The sequence below is a fragment of the Aspergillus glaucus genome, assembly GCF_001890805.1.
Source record: "Aspergillus glaucus CBS 516.65 unplaced genomic scaffold ASPGLscaffold_40, whole genome shotgun sequence".
Lineage (NCBI taxonomy): Eukaryota > Fungi > Ascomycota > Eurotiomycetes > Eurotiales > Aspergillaceae > Aspergillus > Aspergillus glaucus.
Genome location: NW_019170492.1, coordinates 44,600 through 63,130, shown reverse-complemented (window position 1 = coordinate 63,130; position 18,531 = coordinate 44,600). Strand labels below are relative to the sequence as shown.

General features: G+C 47.6%; 7 protein-coding genes across 7 annotated transcripts; 4 read left to right on the top strand and 3 right to left on the bottom strand.

The window, feature by feature from the left end:
- Positions 1 to 729: 729 nt before the first annotated feature.
- ASPGLDRAFT_30381 (uncharacterized protein) lies at positions 730 to 1,155 on the bottom strand (the record flags this gene model as incomplete). The annotated part of the gene is made up of 3 exons (XM_022543945.1): positions 730 to 942; positions 1,002 to 1,059; positions 1,112 to 1,155. The coding sequence occupies 3 exons, from the start codon at positions 1,153 to 1,155 to the stop codon at positions 730 to 732; spliced, it is 315 nt and encodes a 104-aa protein (XP_022395491.1).
- Positions 1,156 to 2,047: 892 nt separating this feature from the next.
- On the top strand, positions 2,048 to 3,127 carry ASPGLDRAFT_70549 (uncharacterized protein; the record flags this gene model as incomplete). Its single annotated transcript, XM_022549495.1, has 2 exons — positions 2,048 to 2,792; positions 3,057 to 3,127. 2 exons carry the CDS (start codon positions 2,048 to 2,050, stop codon positions 3,125 to 3,127), a joined length of 816 nt encoding a protein of 271 aa, XP_022395490.1.
- Positions 3,128 to 6,170: 3,043 nt separating this feature from the next.
- On the bottom strand, positions 6,171 to 8,455 carry ASPGLDRAFT_182012 (FAD-binding oxidoreductase). The gene is made up of 7 exons (XM_022543010.1): positions 7,878 to 8,455; positions 7,747 to 7,819; positions 7,461 to 7,684; positions 7,304 to 7,402; positions 7,071 to 7,244; positions 6,688 to 7,009; positions 6,171 to 6,626 (listed from the first exon to the last, which is right to left on the bottom strand). The coding sequence occupies exons 1-7, from the start codon at positions 8,379 to 8,381 to the stop codon at positions 6,340 to 6,342; spliced, it is 1,683 nt and encodes a 560-aa protein (XP_022395489.1). The 5' UTR covers positions 8,382 to 8,455; the 3' UTR covers positions 6,171 to 6,339.
- A 738-nt stretch (positions 8,456 to 9,193) lies between these two features.
- ASPGLDRAFT_53300 (zinc-dependent alcohol dehydrogenase) lies at positions 9,194 to 10,505 on the top strand. The gene is made up of 3 exons (XM_022547941.1): positions 9,194 to 9,297; positions 9,363 to 10,349; positions 10,407 to 10,505. The coding sequence occupies exons 1-3, from the start codon at positions 9,262 to 9,264 to the stop codon at positions 10,440 to 10,442; spliced, it is 1,059 nt and encodes a 352-aa protein (XP_022395488.1). The 5' UTR covers positions 9,194 to 9,261; the 3' UTR covers positions 10,443 to 10,505.
- Positions 10,506 to 10,756: 251 nt separating this feature from the next.
- Positions 10,757 to 13,335, top strand: ASPGLDRAFT_138185 (uncharacterized protein; the record flags this gene model as incomplete). Its single annotated transcript, XM_022541591.1, has 7 exons — positions 10,757 to 10,841; positions 10,905 to 10,959; positions 11,018 to 11,711; positions 11,805 to 12,350; positions 12,413 to 12,510; positions 12,573 to 12,868; positions 12,968 to 13,335. The coding sequence occupies 7 exons, from the start codon at positions 10,757 to 10,759 to the stop codon at positions 13,333 to 13,335; spliced, it is 2,142 nt and encodes a 713-aa protein (XP_022395487.1).
- A 147-nt stretch (positions 13,336 to 13,482) lies between these two features.
- Positions 13,483 to 14,994, bottom strand: ASPGLDRAFT_1510112 (uncharacterized protein; the record flags this gene model as incomplete). Its single annotated transcript, XM_022542202.1, has 3 exons — positions 14,373 to 14,994; positions 13,883 to 14,264; positions 13,483 to 13,766 (listed from the first exon to the last, which is right to left on the bottom strand). Exons 1-3 carry the CDS (start codon positions 14,691 to 14,693, stop codon positions 13,483 to 13,485), a joined length of 987 nt encoding a protein of 328 aa, XP_022395486.1. The 5' UTR covers positions 14,694 to 14,994.
- Positions 14,995 to 15,186: 192 nt separating this feature from the next.
- On the top strand, positions 15,187 to 16,207 carry ASPGLDRAFT_86286 (aromatic alcohol reductase). The gene is made up of 2 exons (XM_022550376.1): positions 15,187 to 15,277; positions 15,330 to 16,207. The coding sequence occupies exons 1-2, from the start codon at positions 15,248 to 15,250 to the stop codon at positions 16,185 to 16,187; spliced, it is 888 nt and encodes a 295-aa protein (XP_022395485.1). The 5' UTR covers positions 15,187 to 15,247; the 3' UTR covers positions 16,188 to 16,207.
- Positions 16,208 to 18,531: the final 2,324 nt, after the last annotated feature.

Below are 18,531 nucleotides of genomic sequence, written 5' to 3'. Positions count from 1 at the left end.
CAGCATAACGCAGCCAAGGTTACACGCTTGCAGAAGTAGGGAAGGAAACGAGATAGTATCCAACAAGCCCATGGATCCTCGTGGCCATGGGAACAGCGGCACGAAAACCAGCAGCACGGGATATACAACACGCGGAATGAGATATCAGGATATGTGTATAAAGGCGACGATGTACATAGCGACTACCATTACGGCGGCTTCCCCGGCTGCCCTGCAGGACCTGCCGCTACTCGGCCTATAGGGCTGACAGATGCGTGTATGAATAATAATAATAATAATAATAATAATAATTCCATTGCATTCCCAGATGTATGTAACTGAAAATGGGTATTAAGGAATCTTTCCCAACACAAGCCTTCCAACGGCAGCCCATTGGCGATTCGGGATGTGATGCAGCCTATAATTAGTGATAACAGTGCAGAGATTATGCCTGGACATTGCCTTCAGATTATTTCGAGGCCCCCCAGCGAAGCTGAGATGAAAAATGGACTAGTGATCTACTTTTTGCTCTTGTGAGTCTTCTTCTTGTTCAATAGGAAGTTTCGCTATGGTCTCACAGATTTATGAATTGTGAATGGGTCCTCATGTTACATTACCACAACTAAACATAGCGATTAATCCATTTTGGACATGAATTATACAAACATCACACACAGGGCAAAATAGCTTGCTTGCAACAGATAGAAGTAGAAATCCGGGCCCTCTAGCTGCCCCTTCCTAAGAGCTCCTTTACCAAGCCACACTATCTCCCGCACCATTTTGCGTGCAATAATAGTTCAACTCGTCGCCTCCAATGTGCTCGCCCTCGGACTCACAGTAGTACAACAGGTCCCGCTCACTCTTCAATGTACAGTCGGGGCATTGATCCCATTGCTTGCTACCGGTGTTTCGGTTTTTATAAGCATCACATGTCTTTTCGGTGGCGGCTTTGTTGTAGACTTGCTGTAGAGCAGTTAGAAGTGCTCTTATTCAGCGGTAGGACTATGACGAGTAAGACTTACCACTCCGGAGCCAGGGGTATCAATACAGACACCTTGAGTGTGAATGTCTGCAAAGGCACTATGAAGCATCAGTTCTGGAGTCAATCACGTCGGCTGAGCAAAGAGCTTACCTAGTGGCCAGGGCTGCAACAATGAAGGGAATAGAGACCATCATTCTTTCAGCTTGATGAAATGTGATTATCGGTATGAGTTGTCTCCTAAAGGTCGGCTTGCAATCGTAAAATTAACCACTTGCAAATATGGAAAAGTGGTATTTAAGAACGCTCAGAAGGAGGTGCCTACCCCGTGTATCAATATAGCTCAGATGCCCTTCCTTGGGCTAAGGCGGCTAAGATAGAAAACCCCGAGGAATCCCCATGCGTACAATGATCTGAGATTTTTATTTCCTAATCTGCATGCACGGTGTTTCATGATCGCCGCTTTCATCCTGCCAGGTCCCTTGAAGCGGGCCATGTTTTACTCGTATACCTTGGGAGATTACACCCAGGCATGGTACGGAACCTGACCAGCCCACTCTTATCTGAACCGAACTATAGGTCCCCGCAGCCGTTGCACGCCCACTCTAGTTAGTCTGTTATGAACCGGGGACTTAAGCACTCGGTAGATCCCTTTGGAGCCAATGGGTTGGCATCATAGCCCCCACGGCCCATGATCTACATGATGTTTAACGGCCGGGAAAAGTCAAATTTATTAATCTCGCAATCTTTTTCCGCCATGGCTCGATGGATTTTGCATCTGTATATCTACGGCTATTTCTCGGGGTTATCCAGGTGAAACAACACGGGTTGTCGTGTAAATGCCTTGGAATCCTATCATGATAGCTGATCTTTTCCGGTAATATGGCAGTGTATGTCGGATCTGTCTAGTCTAGCGAAAGTACAGAGTAATTCCTTCTCACGTTGACCGAAGAATGAAAGCCGATATCCCCCGACAGACACTACATAAAGTCTTCTTCCCATGATTTACTCTGACATGCCAACTTTCCGTTGATCTATTCTCACGCACATCTACCCGGTTATTGAAAGATTTCCTTCTGACCTGACACGATGAAAGTACACTTGTTTTTCCTAGCCTCCCTCTGTATCAGCAGCTCACTTGCTGGTGCTCTACCCTCCGACAAGACTGTGAGCCCCAAGAGCATCGGACATGACAAGGCCGTCCTCCTCCTACACGATGGCACGATGAAGACTATCGACAAGAAGGATCTGGGGCTCAATCTGGGTAGCGTTGCTCCCTCGCCCCCTACCGATTCTTTCCCTAGATCCTTCGAGACCAAGCATAACCAGTCCACCTCATCAAGACGTCTGAGCAAGCGTGCTGGTGCCCAATTTATCATCCCTCTTCCTGATGCCGAATTCCTTGGCTGGGACATCCCAATGTCCACCATCATCCATGCAAACGAAGCCGACGCCACCGCTGCTATGGCTCAAGGCCAGAGTATCGCAAACAGCATCTCAGTTAGCACCTCGTTCACGGCCACAGTTGAGGAATTCCTACAGATCGGTACAACCATAAACTACCAGTGGACGGAGACTGCCACGCTCACCGGTACGGTTACAATGACAATCCCGAAGAACAGATGGGGCGCGATCATTAGCAACCCCCTGACCTTTCGCAAGAGCGGGTACGTTTTCAACGGACAGCCTGGAAGTGCGCAGTACGAGTACTTCCAGGCCGATTCTTTCACCCAGAATACATATACCTACGGACAGAACTCCCTGTCCTGGGTAAAGGGTGTGGTTACAACTTGCTTGGGAGACTCTTACCCTCTGAAGCGCTGCCTTGGGGAGGGTGAAATGAAATAGATGCTTTGATACCTGAGAGCAGCCGTGCTTGTCGTTTGAAGAAACTGGCATCTTGCAGCTTGATTATGGATATTAGGAGTCGATATACATGTGCATTCTTCCATATGCCTATTTAAAGTAGCGTATACGGAATTCACCGCACACTTTGGCTATCGTGTTTGCTGTAAAAAAGAATGTGAGGAATTGAATTACTTGTGACTTGACATTCTCTATACATGATATCATTATAAGTAACCTGTAAGGGGGCGAGCGCTCTCTGCACTATCGCCCCTGCGATTTCAGATTATTAAGGTAAGTGAAACCCGGGAGCTATTCTTTTAATTTAGGCGTACAAAGGTCCCCTCCCAGTTAGCGCTGAACTACTTATCAAGAGGCAAGATTCGTTTGTGGCTATGTGCAGATACCAAGATCGCTTAGTGTTTGAAGTTGGAACCAGTGGCAGAGGAATGGCTTCAAAGCCCGCGAAGTAGCTCCAGGAATGAGGAACTATAATCATAGGACCTTCCACATCGACCTGAAAAAAGCGTATGGGTATCATAGAGTTGGCCCTTTCCCTCTATGGGCCTCAGATGAATGGCTGCATCTGAGAATCCTTCACAGTACTAGGCCAGCAGCTGTACGAGAAATGGCCAATCTTCTCGCACGGCGAGGTGAAACCCCCATTCAAACAGCTGGCAAAAACGGGGTCTATACCTTCGTTAAGCGCCATTATGAGCTCAAAACTCGATTTTCTAGATGATATAATTATGAGAGCTAAATGCGAGGACTCAAAGACCATTCAGAGATAATTTGACACTGTACAACAGACCATAATGCAATATGGTATCCTACCAGACGACATCTATAACTTTGATGAGACTGGCTTTGCAATGAGCCTAATTGCAACTGCAAAAGTGATTATAAGAGCTGAATACTATGGCTGACGTGCTCTTCTACAACCAAGCAATCAAGAATGGGTCACTGCAATCGAGTCTATCAACGCGTTAGGGTAGCCCTTGACCCCATATATAGTCTTTAAAGGGGAGAGCCATACAAGCATGGTACAAAGTGTGACGGTCTCGAGCAATAGGAATCTATTGGTAGACTATATGACGAAATACTAACATGAAGAAAGAAAAGAAAGAAGCTGGGTCTGCCGGCGCTGAGCTATCTAGTGTGTGTGAAAGGGTCCCTGCCCTATATCCAAACAGGCCAAAGTAGTCAAACATATCATGCCGCTGGTGAGCGCCCGCGCTCCGTGACACAAAGACTCAATCCTACCAGATAATTGGCAAATCAAGGTCAGCGACAATGGGTGGACTAGTACTGATAAGATTGGCCTTTGATGACTTCAGAAGCTCTTTATTCCATCAAAAACAAGCCGAACAAAGGGTCCATATCGACTTCTTGTCCTTAATGGCCATGGAAGCGATTCAACACCCCAATTTGATCAAATTTGCAGTGAGAATATAATTATACCTATTTGTATGCCTCCTCATTTGTCACACCTTCTACAGTCGCTATCGAATCTGGAGAGGAAAAAAGAAGAGGAATCTGTCTACAGGAAAAAATAGTTTTTATATACGGGCTCTGTGACCGTTCTAAGTGCTTTCTTTGTTTGCTTGCATGGCGGCGTTGAGCCGTTGAGCCGTCACACTAGATATGAATATTATTCATTTTATCTACTAGTTACTGAGCCCGTGACAACATTCATCTCATCTCCTCCAACCATTGGATGTTGGCTGCTTTTCGCCATTGAAGCACTTATATGGTCAAAGAATCATCAATAAGGTGTAGAAGGGAATCAACACTGTTGATAAAATAGAATTCCTCTATATATACTCTACTGTCAATTATCAGGCTCTATCATCATCAACTATTCAAAGCAGCTTTATAGCAACTAGCCTGGTTCTATACTCACCTGAGCGAGTCCTTTTAAAGCTTCATATACCATATAAAACATCAATGTCACCTTACACCCACCATCCTCACTCTCGTCCTTTTCCTCCGAACTCCCACTGCGGTGGCAATGATGGCGAGCACATAATCTATCTTGAGTTAGCAGGGATGCTCCTCGACTATGGGGACAGTACAAACCTAGTCTAGGAGCAGCGAGAATAAACTCGTTTGTGAGTTCCCACTCACGGTCACCGAACCTCGTATCTCGAATCCCGAAGGACTCTTCAAGGCATTCATATTTGAATTCACGAACCGAGTTGTGAACTGTCTTCGATACTATATTCTAATGAATCAACAGAGCTTAGAAGGGTGTCCATATTTCAGGATGAAACGAAGCGATATGAGGGAATGGTGATAGATGGAGAGAGTCCGAGCTATCGAAGGAAAGGTGATGATGACCGATATTCACAATAACCGTATACGGAAAGCGGGAGTAGCCCTACCGCCTGCCCAAGTACATGTACAAGGCAAGGCCGCAATTTGACCAGGGGGGAAGATATAAAGAAACAAGGGAAGAGGACAACTAAGGTAAAAGTATACCTATCGATTCAAGTGGTGAATGGTATATATTAGAATTGTTATTGCTGTATTCACTGTAATCTTGAAATGCCATTCAGCTGTAAATCTAGCTCTAAATAGCATACTGTTATGGGGTTGTCGTACGATCCCGTACGTACGGCATCCTTTTAGATTGAGACAATTGAGGTGTGACCCCTAACACATACCACTGCTAACCTGAATAGTAGCTAGATCAAGCCTGGAATGAGACAGCCTATCGTGCATTCGAGAATTGTTCCGCCTTCTGGTTGGCTATCATCAGCCACGATGAAGGGTTAGAAAGAAGAGACGTATTGAGATATGCTCGTTCTCTAGCAAAACTTATGCCTTCTACTTTATGTGATAATTGCAGACATAACTAGTTAATATATAATCTTATGTAATTATAAAACCAATAAATAACTACATACGACCATAGGGTGTGGAGAACAGGGCTTCCCGTCCGCTCAGCCGTACTTAAGCCACACGCCGGCCGGTTAGTAGTTGGGTGGGTGACCACCAGCGAATCCCGGCTGTTGTATGTTTTTTGTTTTTGCCTCGCTCGCGTAGCGAGTGAGGCTGTATTTCTACTCTGTTAATAGGTGGGTGACCACCTATTGTTAATTACGTTGACTATGGACAGGTACAATCACAATGAGGAAATGCACGTAACTCTGGACGAAATAGTGACAGTGAGCCCACTGTGGCTCCCTGTCATAGGAAGTGCTGATAAATGCGATACAGACCTGCTTCTCAAAGCGGAATCAATTTATTGGCCCTATTTCAGCAGGGGTGGATCTATATCAAGGGATCCCTTCGTTACATCGCTAGGTGTCGCGGATCTTCACTACGTATTCCTTGCTTCATTCGATTCATTCTCATTGTATTTCCACATATAGTTTGAAAATTGATACTATACTCCGTACATGTAAAAGACCGGATGCAGGTGGCTAGCTTTAAAATTTTTGTACAATTTTAACTGAGAATCAACCCAGTTCTGATGTTGGTGCTCTTCAAGCAGCAGATACTATAGGCACAACCCGGTGTAGATGATCCCCTCAGAGCTTGTACTGCCGTCGACCATATTTGGAAGGCCAGACTCCATTCTTACCCGGAGCCAAGATTCCCTGTGGATCGAGAGCATTCTTCACCGTCTCATTGAATCGCATCTGCGCATTGTTGTTCCAGTTGTATGTCTCTGCAATCTGGTCCATGAGCGCTAGATGCGTGCGGTATTCACCCCAACCATACTCAGCACAGTCCGCGATCAGGGTTTTGATCAGCCAATGCGCTTTCTTCTTGGACTTGGGATTTTTGCGGTTGAATACAATACACACAATATGATCTGCGTGGGTGGAAACAAAATCAGCTGTCTCGGACCTAACCCCCCTGGGCGGAAGACTTACGCATCTCTCGCATGCCAACAGAGAAAGTGCCGATAAAATCGAGTCCGGCCTCTTGGCAACGTTTCTTGGTGACTGAATACTGTAACATGGCATCGTCTCCAGAAATCTTACTGATAGGGGAGAAAAACAGGTGGGCTCCATTGGGCACCCAGTCAATCCATCGGAGTTCGTCGTACGTTGGAATGCCCTGTAAGGTCTTCTCGCGCGTGTGAAGGACTGAGTAGTCCTTGACATCCTCAGGGAAAAAGAACTGGGCCCCCTCAATAGACGAAAAGGCCTTTTTGATCAACGACCAGTTTGTGTTGCGAATCTCTTCCGGTCCCTGCAAATGAAAAATCAGAACAGTGCTTGGGAAGCGTTGGCATTGCGCAAGGGAAACAAACGTAGAGGGCGCCATAAAAATTCCACCGGCCAAGGTTCAGCTTCCTTGCAATTGCGTCAAGTTCAGCTTCACCCAGTGGCTTTGTCGGGTCCGAGGTGTACTTTTCCTTCGGAGCGAGGACAGCAGCATCGAGTAGGATATGCCGCAATGTGGGAACATTCTGAAGAATCATTTGCTATGGAACCTGTTAACTCCATTTTTGAAAGGCCCAAGAGAAGAGAAGAGATGGCTTACCAGTCTAAGGGGTCGAATGATGTCGACTGCACGATGTAGATCTTCATCCCTGGGAAGCGTGATCATATAGGCTTGGTATCCACCAGGGTTAGGCATCAACTAGAATTGTCAGCTTCATGTTGCGGATAGACGAAGGAAGATCCTATGTAGTTCATACCCAGATCCCCATCTTGGTTACAATGCCCAAATTGCTCTGAGAAAATAGCCCATCATTATACGGACCAAATCCATATGGAAACAGTTGCCAGCATTTGTTTCCAGGTTCCTCGTCAATAGTGTTGCCCGACTTTTGGAGATTTTGCGGCAATGCCCCCATCCCTGTGCGCAGCAGTTCACCTGAAGGCAGGATAACTTCCAATCCACTGTGCATCATCCAGTGGTCTGAAACGTGTTAACTCTTCTCCTTGCAGTCTACGGACCTAGGGCAACCAGAGATCACTCACCACCATATGGAGTATATCCTACTCCTCGCTCCAAGGCATTGCCCAGGACTGATCCACCGCCAAGGTCCGGTACCTGTCCGTCTTCAGTTAGGTCATTTTTCCTCTTAAGGCGGGGAAAATTGAAAGCATACATCAAGCCATAACTTATCTCTCAGATCGTGCTCAACCAAGTACGCGTGTAGATCAGAGTAAGTCACACCGGGCTCCACAACGGCATAGGCACCATCGACATTCACTTCCAAAATTCGGTTCATGTGTTTACCCATATCCAAGACGACGCTACCCCGAAGCCGCGGAGCAGCCCCTCCGTATCCAGAATTTCGCCCAATGGATATTGGCCACATAGGGATTCTGTACTCATTTGCCAGTTGCATGAGGCTCTGGACTTCTGGTACCGATCTTGGGTTTATGACTGCCGAGGCCAGGAAGTAATCCTGGTCCAGAACATGATGGGGGTCATGTGTCTTGGGTGGCTCGTAGTAGGACCCATCATCCAACTCCTCTTTTGATTCCACGATGCGGATATTTTCTCGACCGACGATTCCTTCGCTGGCAGCGATGAACCGTGAAAAGGCATCCAGACTGGTGTTTGGAGGCAATGCCAAAGGAACCTGAAGGTTGGATGCAGGACTCATGATGTGTAGAATAGTATGGAAAAAGAAATATTAGGAAAAAGAATCTTTAATTTCTGTGGCTAGCAGTTGTCCTCTTTGAGGCATAGACCTTTTTTATGCATACTCGTTTTCGGGATAACTCCGAGTCATCACCAGGCCGAAGTTGATTAAATTCGACGTATTGCTCTCTACTAATCCTACGAGTTTGCTGCATTTTACCCTTTTTGGCTTGGATGATGCCAATCTAACCTCTGCAACCCCACATCGGAGCTTCCCTCACAGCGGTTTAAAAGCGGAGGTGGGGGTGGCGCGACATCCGACTGTCGGCAGATCGCCATATTCGTAGCTCATACACGTTCAGATATAGTATGTAGTAAAATATTGGCCAGCGATTCTTCTTCATTTGGTGTCATTTTGTGGCCATTGGCACGTTTCTCAGCGCGGTTAGTACTGCTATGAAGCTGGTCTTGTAAAGATGATTCAGAGACTATATAAACACGTGCTGCCTGGTGTACAGAGCTAATTTCTTGCTTTTGATATGATTTTGGTAGAAATCGCGGGAGGTGCGCGGCTTGTGGATTACATTAGTTAACGTTGGCTAACGCTAAACGCAACCATTTACGATTGAAGCCTTGTACTCCGTGGCATCGCTCACTCCCGCATCTGATTTCTGCGGGGGCGTCTCCGACTGACTCAGATTTCCTAGTCTTTCCGTCCCTCACTTGAAAATGACCAATCCCAGGTACTATACAACCATGCTAAACGATATATATAGTCAGCTCAGTAATCGCAGCCAGGTAACTGTTCCACTGTTACTCACCCAAGTCAAAATCAAATATCAAACGACATCCATCCTCGCAGTGCAACTCGGGCTGACCACACCACTTAACAAAGTACCACCATGTCACCAACCCATTTCAAAGCCGCCGTGCTGGCAGTACGTGATATATCCCATTGACACTACTGTAGGCCCAGCTTGCCCCATGCTTATTGGACTCAAAGGAACCAGGCTCGCTGTCCCGATACGAATTCGTGGAGCTTCCATTACCAGATCTAGGGCCCTTGGATGTTCTAGTCAAATTATCCGCCACAGGGGTCTGCGGAACTGATTCCGCACTGGCATCAGGGGCACTTGGACCTACACGCCGCATTCTCGGTCATGAAGGGATAGGCCGAATCGCTCAGGTCGGGTCCGCTCTGACAGCTGAGCCGTCAATTCAGGTCGGCCAACGCACTGGTGTCTCATGGGTTCGCGATGTTTGTGGGCACTGTGCCATGTGTCTGAAGGAGGGAGGAGAGCCCCGATGTCTGGAGCAGTTCCACTCTGGGAGAAAGATCGATGGCACGTTTGCCCAGTACACTATTGTACCTTCTAGGTACTTGATCCCAGTGCCAGAGGGGCCGCCGGATGAACACCTAGCCCCAATCATGTGTGCGGGAGCGACTGCATATAAGGCTCTTAAGATCTGCGGAGCAACGCCAGGACAGTGGATTGCTATCTCCGGCGCTGGTGGAGCGGTTGGTAGCCTGGCATTACAGTACGCCCGTTCAATGGGCTACCGGACGATTGCCATCGACGCTGGTAACGAAAAAGGCCGTTCTTGTAAGACCTATGGAGCTGATTTCTATGTGGACATCCTTCACGAAAGGGACACCCCGGCAGCAGTAGCAAGAGTCACACAGGACCAAGGTGTTAGTGCCGTACTGGTGACAGCAGGGAAGGCGACTGCCTATGAGGATGCATTTCGTATGCTTGCCCCATTCGGGGCCCTTGTATGCGTTGGCATCCCATCACCTGATGAAAAGGTCACCTTCCACCCACTAGTTCTGATAGACCAGGGAATTCGAGTGATTGGATCCATGGTAGGAACCCGTGGAGATATCCAAGAGGCCATTGGTTTTGTCAGCCGGGGAGCTGTGGTCCCAGACGTTGAAGTGATTAGTTTCGACAGGCTCGCAGATATTACCGAGCTAGACTGTTCGAAAAAGGTCAGTGTCCTGTTACTATGGTAACAATTATGCGAAGCTAATTGTCCAACCTTACAGGGTGTCAGCAAATATGTCATTTATATAGATACTTAACGTTTATACTTCGGGTTAAAGCGCTGCATATACAGGAAATATGTACCTACTCCGTACACACCTTCCTACGTAACTTGAAAACTTTGTCTTGTCAATCCTGTATAGAAATGCGTAGTACGTATGTCGCCAAAAGCCATCGTGGTAGTTTAGACTTGACTCCCCCAGCTTACTTAAGCCTGATGCCTGTTGATCACTCTGACTGACTAATACTCTGCTTTTCTCTCAAGATTCCCCAGGTCTACATTTTCAACTTCGCCTGTCACATAGTAAATTATCCATCATCGTATCCATCACGGTCTTCAGTCAGACTGCCCATGTCTAGTACACAGTTTTTACGTTGTACATTTTGTTTTGCGTCATTCCGACGCCATGAACACCTTCAACGCCACCTGATGTCTCGTATGTCTATGGACTCTAGTGATGAAAACCTTTCCTGTGTGGGGAGCTGATTTAATGTTGCAGATGGAGGTGATCGCCCCCATAACTGTACATTCTGTAGCCAGTCGTTCAAACGAAGGTTAGTCAATGCCGCAAGCCTTTTCTCGAGAGGGTTCGGGTTTGCTCATCATCCCCAGAGATGTTCTCCAGAGGCACTGGCGGACTTGCAAGTTGCGTCTCGATATAGGTGCTGAGATTCCTCGCTACTCTCATGCCCCTAGACCTAGTAAAAAGCGAGCCTGTAATCGATGCGCCAGACTCAAGAAGGCATGCAGTTTGGGCTCTCCTTGCGAAGCATGTCGCGCCAGAAACCATGAATGCTCCTATGGGGATTCTCACCCCGCGACAGAGTCGGGTGCTCTGGTGCAGGCTCCATCCTCCATATTCCCTAACTTCGCACTGTCCGCACCTAGAGAAACCGCGGAGCTCGAGATCGATCAACCATGTTTTCCACCCCTGGAAATTCCAGACTTGAATATGACCCCCGCCGGGGAAACAGGCTCTTGGAATCCAAGCACCCTTGATTCTTGGGCCGAGGAGCCGCTACCGTCCATTCTCGATAGTGAATATGCGTTCAATTTCCCATCGAACGTATGTGATGCGTTCTCAGGAGTCCAGTCCGCATATCCCAGCAGCATCGTTACAAGATTATATTTCCTGGACCATTTCACCAGCGTTACAGGGTTCGCGGACTCGTTTGAATGTGGAAGTGCCGCCGAAATGAAGGATCTGACCCGGAGTGTACAGGAGGAGTCATCTGACAAGAATCCGGAGAAAGATGGCACTAGATGGGGTCAATTGTCTCACTTGAATTCTTCATCGCAGGACATTGTGCAGCTGTCAGAATTCACGGTACCCACAGAGGTCATTTGGAATTCCCAGCAGACACGAGGCTCTTCGTCTTTCTTTGGGGATGTGCCCGAGGGGACGTACTTTGGTTCTGAAGATTGGCTTTCGGACTCTCTTGTCGGTGTTACAAACAATATTGTGTCTGGGCTAAAGGTTGCCACGCAGCACCGAAATTCAGGCAGTCCAATCACTTTTGACTGGTCAACACTTATTGAACAAATTTGCGTGCAGTTTTTCAGCCCCCCAAATATCAAGAAATACCTACTTTTTTTCTGGTCATTCTGGTACCCACACTGCCCGATAATCCACAAGCCCACATTCGGTATCCACAACGCACCCCACACGTTGCTCGTGCCCATGTTGTTGATCGGTGCGAGCCTTTCCCCCGACGAATCCGTTAAAAGGAATGCGAAGCTCTGGTTCAGCAGTGCAGAGGAGATGGCCTTTGCGGAAGAGCATTTCCAATACTCAATAACAACCAGGGGCGAGAACCACCCCCCAAAACGGAAGACCCTCCAGGCGCTCCAGGCCGCGTATTTGATTTGTCTTTTACAAAACTGGGAGGGTGATAATAATAGCAAGCAGAGAATTAGATGCTATAGGTATAGCATGGTTATAGCGGTATACCCAGCTTGGTCCCTTTGCTGTATGTCAAGAAAGGCTAATTTATTCCACTGCTTCAGGTTGCGAGAAACCTTGGATTTGCATCCGGAAACCATCATGAGATCCGATTACAGGACATGGACTGGCATCGTTTTATCTTGGAAGAGGAGTTGATTAGGTATGATTTTCGTGCATTTGGTGCCGGATATCTGTCCCTTAGAATTCTAATGACATGTGCAGAACCTTCTCATTCATTTTATTACTCGATACAGCTTTTGTTATTTTCAATAACACGCCACCGAAGTTGTCAATAGCCGAGCTATCGATGGCTCCTGTGTGTTCTGAACGCTCTTTCCAGGCGCAGTCTGCCGAAGAGTGCCTTTTGCATCTAGCTGGATCGTATATCAGCATGCCTAGCGCAGAGAAATACTCAGTGGCATCTGTGGTGACAAAGATGTGTCAAAATGAGTTGGGCGCTGATAACAGAGAGAATTTTGCTCGATTAGGAAAGCTGAACCTGTTTATAGTCATAAGCGGTATGTTGTAAGCTGCAACTAGTATGCGATCATCAGCTCTCCTTCCTTCAAAGACCAACAGACAAGATGTGAATTTGGTCGGCTAATCATATAGCGAAGCATTCCATTCAGTTTTATTTTACTCACGAAACACCCTTGTTCCCGAAGTGGCTGTTCAACCACTCCGACAAGGTCTCAGCAACTGGAAATCATTTTGGGATGGATACGACGCTCTCGAACATGACCCTGAAATGACTGGTCTATACTCCAGCGAAAGATGGAAACGTACAGGATTTATGCAGCACGCTCCGGAATACTGGATTCTGGCACAAGCAATTCTCCAAGGCATGCAAAACCCAGATTTAACGGACAACAATGATACCAGCCTGAGTGCGGGCTCTCTTCTCAGTCGATTTGATGAGACCGACATGAGTCAAGTGAACAGGCTGATCAAGCAATTTGAGAACCTCAATATACTAAATACTTGATACTGTCCCGCTTCTAACCACTCGAGTAAGAAAGGATACTCCTCTCTTGTGACTATCAGTCGGATATTTGAAGGTGAGAGGGAAAAAGAAAACAAAAATACGGATGAAAACTTCGCCAATCATCTCATATGCCAGCTTCACTATCTCTCACTGATAAACATGAATGGACTGGGCTGCGCAGTAGGCGAACAGTCCCTGCTTCCCCCATTCCCCTCCGATCCCACTCTGCTTGTGGCCAGAGAAGTACCCAGCTGGATGAGGCTTGCTGAAACTATTGAGCCACACACTCCCGACCTCAAGTTGCCGGCCAATTCCATCCGCACGAGATACATCACTGGAAAAAACGCTAGCCCCAAGCCCACAGTTGGTACCATTGACTCGGCGAATCACTTCGTCTTCGCTTTCCCACGATAGGAGCGGTATGATGGGACCTGTCGAATACGATTTTTCAGCTGAGGTCCTTGGGTGGAGTAATCATGATGGAGGTTGGCCGAATGGAGTTCAAGGGGTGAAGTGGGGAGAATCATGGACACAAATCCATACTGACCAAATTGCTCCTCCTGTACAACTCGAGAATCATCTGACGGGTTCTCTATAATGGTGGGTGGAATGAACATGCTGTCTTGGCGGGCGAGAGGCTTTCCACCTAGGGAGAAGTTGAAGCCGCGGACCATACAGTCTTCGATTATATCCTGTACGACAGAATATTGCATGTTGTTTTGCATCGGTCCGTAAACACTTGGCGTCGCTGGATCAGTACTACCCGCCAGAAGGTTGACTTCCTCTATCAAGCGGTCACGGAATTGCATATAAATGTCCCGGTGGACATACACTTGTTTGGTCCGGGATTGTCTGAGAGGCTTTCTATCGGGCACACTGTCAGTTACATTGTGACTCTTGAACAGGGGGGTCCTACTAACCATTGAATTCTAGGAAATCGATACTATGGTCCACCTCCAAATCACCCATTAATGTCTGACATGAACCTCGGTTAGCTGCTGAATACATGACACGTTCGAGACTCGGGCACCCAATACCGTTTTCCCCGTCTCTTTCGAGACCACCGCTGAAAAAAAGTGCTTGCCTGCTCGTAATGCCGCAGCCAATGCACGCAGGACATCCTGTCGACACTCCCACGGTGTCGCTGACCAACTCGGGAATGCTGCCTGGGCGGCCTGGACTACCTTATCCAGATCCTGGGCGGTTGCAGAGGGGACAGGCCAAAGTAGGGATTTGGACCTTGGGTCCTGGCCCTGATGGATGACACCAGTGTCACATCTTTGGCCATCTACAATGTTCGAAAAGGACACAGTCGTCAGGGGGCCCATGGAAGTTGGGAGCGTAAGAATTGGATGCATGATAGTCGCGAAGTGTTTGGTCGGTCTTGGTTAACACGTCCCCGTCCAGTCTTCCAGTACACACAAAGTATGTGTCTACGAGGTATATTTACGAATATATAGACACGAGAGGTATGCCGGTACAGCCATACGGAGGACACCCCACCCACCACAATCTAAACACAACATGACTTCCACAGCATCCCGGCCGGCTTCTGGAGGCTATGGCCCTGGACCCAACTATTCATGAGAACCTTGACAGCTTTCTCGCTCGAATCATATCATGTATTATTCATGTTCATCCCTGAATTTGTCACTGCTGTGTGGGTGGGGGTGGGGCCGCCCCCGATACCACCAGAGATATAGTTACGCATATCTTAGTTATATAATTATATTCTGCTTATCAATCTTTGAGTCTCGGATGATTCCTTGCTCATGTCATATTTTCAGTTTGATATAGCCAAACTTACTATAAATTGATCCAATGCCTTGGGGCATTCAGTTAGCATTCGAATTCTCATTATTCTCTTATTTCTTGATCCATCTCAGTGCTACAACATAACTTTCGTGGAATCATGTCTATTCCTAAAATCGCCATTGCTGGAGTCAGTTAATTCCTTGCAACAATTCCATGGCTTTTCTGACCTTCCATTCTAGGCCAGCGGCAACCTTGGTCCATCTGTTCTTCATGAACTCCTTGATGCTGGGTTTCAAGTGACTGTATTGACGCGGGCTAGCAAGTCTGGCCAGTTCGATTCTCGAGCACAAGTCACTGAGGTTGACTATAATTCCGTGGAATCCCTCAAGTCCGCTCTGGCCGGCCATGATGTTGTCGTCAACACCCTAGGAGCAATCCCCAAAGAGATTCATCTGCGATTGATTGATGCCGCCGCCTCTGTTCAGGTCCAGCGGTTTATTCCTTCTGAATTTGGCTGCGACACCACCAATTCCAATGCGGCAAAGCTGCCGGTCTATGCTGATAAAGTTGCCATTCAACAATATCTCGAGAAAATTTCGCATACCTCGAACTTAACATATACGATTCAGGCCAACGGGCCGTTCCTCGATTGGGGTCTCATGGTTGGATTCTTGGTCAATCTTTCAGGCCTAGCTACGGACCTGTATGATGGAGGCGAGCGAAAGTTCAGTGCAACTACCCTTCGCGGTGTGGGCAAAGGAATCTGCGGAATCATTCACCATCTTGAAGCAACTAAGAACCGAGTGGTGTATATCTCAGAAGCTGAGGTCTCGCAGAGTCAACTTCTGGAACTCTCCGGAAAGAGTCCACACAAAAGAATCGTGCAAACCGATGATTTGGAGAAGGAAGCTTTTGCGGAATTGGGCAAGCCTTCTCCGAATCCGGAGGTCTTTGTCTACAATTTTCTTAAGAGAACAATCTTTGGTGGTGGATTTGGTAGCCTCTTTCCGGCAGCGAGCTTGTGGAATGATCAGTTTGGAATAAAGCCTTTGGTCAGCGAGGAACTTCAGCAAATTGTATCTAAGTACAGCAAGTAAGAGAGGATAGTTGTTTCAGGATGTCATAGATGGAATTTTATTGTTTGAGTGTTCTATTCACGTACTGTATTTATGCAATAATGCTGCATTGTAACTAGTAGATAGATGTAAACTGATTGTATCTTATAAACCATAGTACTGTACTGAATGTAGATATATTTACCCTACAATATAAGCAGCCCTCATTCCGGGTCGAGAATATTTCTGACGCAGGTCCTGGGTTCTGGATTTAACCTGTGTTCCTGGTAAGGATGATTGGTCCAGATTGTGAGATTGTTGTTGGTATGGTGGAATATAGCATGCACCATGCTGTATGAGCAATCAACAAGCTGATAAACTTGCACGCCAAACAGCAGATGTGCCAGTAGACGCCAATGCTAGTACGGAACCTGTCCTCCGGGCCAGTCAACGCCAGATACTACGATCACACGCCAACGAGCAGTGGAAGGCTTCATGGGAGTTTAACGACCACGGGGCCTTGCCCCGCCGTCTCTTCAGTGAACCCACCCGTGCAACTCTCCGTCTGCACTACGGGCTCCGCCGGGCCGCCAGCTCAGCGCTGGTTCAGATGCAGACAGGGAAGATCGCCCTCGCTAGTTACCTTGGCACGTTCAACGCCATGGAGACCACCGACTGCTCATGTGGCCGAGGTCGACAAGACATCTCCCACATACCACTCCATTGCCCCCGGCACGCTGAAGCCCGGGCTGAGCACCTGCTCCCTGGCACGCAAGATCGTGATTGGTGGTCATTTCTAACTAGGCCAGATCTAGTCGCCAAAACCGCACGCTTTATGTTGAGCACAAGACTCCTTGGGTAGTTCAACGCCTTACCAACGTCATTATCGAATCTCCACACAAGATTAGAGTTCGCGATAATATAACGTGGTCCAGTCAGATTCGCCCTTACATGGGCTGTTAAAACTGGCCATCCGCCTGATCTAGACGAGATGGCTAGTTGTCGTTTGCAATAGATGGGATGGAGACGAGGCAGATTACTAGGGCTAGCCGTCTCTCGGAGGCCGCTAGATTTACAACTTTTTTGAACTGTACGGGCTTGCTGGACTACCCTGCAAGGCTGGAATCGTCAACTGGTTTGGCGAGTATATATTATGTATAGTTATACATTGTCGATCTCACCGGCTGCCGTCGGGCCAGCATGTAAATATTTGGCGATTCGTCCAATCGTCCCCCAGTGAGCTGCCGCCAATCGGCCAATTAATAATAATAATAATAATGCTCAATATTTTACTTATACTAACGGCTTGGCAGCGGGGCCCGAAAATAATAATGATGTGTTTGCTGGTGAAGCCGATTTCGCTAGTGACTGTATTGTTAGGACAGTACATCAGTATTGCAAGCTATTAGAAACCCAAACATTAAGTCATGACAGCGGATTATTTACGCCATCCTACAGTCAGTGGAGGAGCTTAAAACGCGAGGGATCCCGCTTCGGCTCCAGTGGATCCCTGGACACTGCGATAACCCTGGAAACGACGCGGCGGACCGGCTAGCCAAAGAGGCGGTTGGCCCAAATGGAACACACCCCTTCGGCCTGTCTCAAGTGAGAAAAGGCCCATCCGGGATCAGACCCTAAAGCAATAGGAACAAAAGTGGAAGAAGTCCAAGAAGGGTCGCCATCTTCACCGGATTGACCCTACACTACCCTCGGTCCGCACCCGAAGGATGTACGGCTCATTACCGCGGAACCGGGCCTACCTGCTCACACAGCTACGCACCGGCCACTCATGGCTAGCAGCACATGGGAAACTACACCAGTTTCAAGAAGACGAGAATTGCGAAGGTGGGGCGAAGGAAACGGTGGTCCATGCCCTAGTGGACTGTCCGAGGTTGAAAAATATACGCCAGGAACTATGAGCAAAAGTGGGAGATGCGTTCAACAGTGTCACGAGCATGCTCGGAGGACGAGGACAAGAAGGTAAGGAAGGTAGGATAAGTAGCACCGCCCAGGATGGCATGATAGGTGCTGTACAGGATTTCGCGGAGGCATCACCGAGGTTTCGAAGCCGCGCGCCAAGGGGGCCGCAAAACATCAAAATATCTAGAATCTACTCATACAGGCCTATAGAGCATATATAAATCTATATCCAAAATATGAGGCCCATAGGCCCCCTCGTTGTGGAGTTATTCACTCAAAACTAGAAATTGACTGTATGTATGGGTGATATATGAAGCGGAAATACACATACATATATCTCCATCGACATTCTACCCAAACCACCCACCCCCGCATATGGATATCGATATATAGGGGTATATGATGGATATATAATAGTCGGCCTGATTACCGAGGCCGACGGATTCCTCATATAGGGACACTGTAG

Excerpts from the sequence above, each read along its gene's own strand:
- ASPGLDRAFT_182012 (XM_022543010.1), bottom strand. The coding sequence starts at position 8,381 with ATGAGTCCTGCATCCAACCTTCAGGTTCCTTTGGCATTGCCTCCAAAC. Across the intron at positions 7,820-7,877 it reads GAGATAAGTTATGGCTTGAT|GTACCGGACCTTGGCGGTGG; the intron begins GTATGCTTTCAA and ends GAAGACGGACAG. Across the intron at positions 7,403-7,460 it reads TAACCAAGATGGGGATCTGG|TTGATGCCTAACCCTGGTGG; the intron begins GTATGAACTACA and ends TGACAATTCTAG.
- ASPGLDRAFT_86286 (XM_022550376.1), top strand. The coding sequence starts at position 15,248 with ATGTCTATTCCTAAAATCGCCATTGCTGGA. Across the intron at positions 15,278-15,329 it reads CTAAAATCGCCATTGCTGGA|GCCAGCGGCAACCTTGGTCC; the intron begins GTCAGTTAATTC and ends CTTCCATTCTAG.
- ASPGLDRAFT_53300 (XM_022547941.1), top strand. The coding sequence starts at position 9,262 with ATGTCACCAACCCATTTCAAAGCCGCCGTGCTGGCA. Across the intron at positions 9,298-9,362 it reads TCAAAGCCGCCGTGCTGGCA|GAACCAGGCTCGCTGTCCCG; the intron begins GTACGTGATATA and ends TTGGACTCAAAG. Across the intron at positions 10,350-10,406 it reads AGCTAGACTGTTCGAAAAAG|GGTGTCAGCAAATATGTCAT; the intron begins GTCAGTGTCCTG and ends CCAACCTTACAG.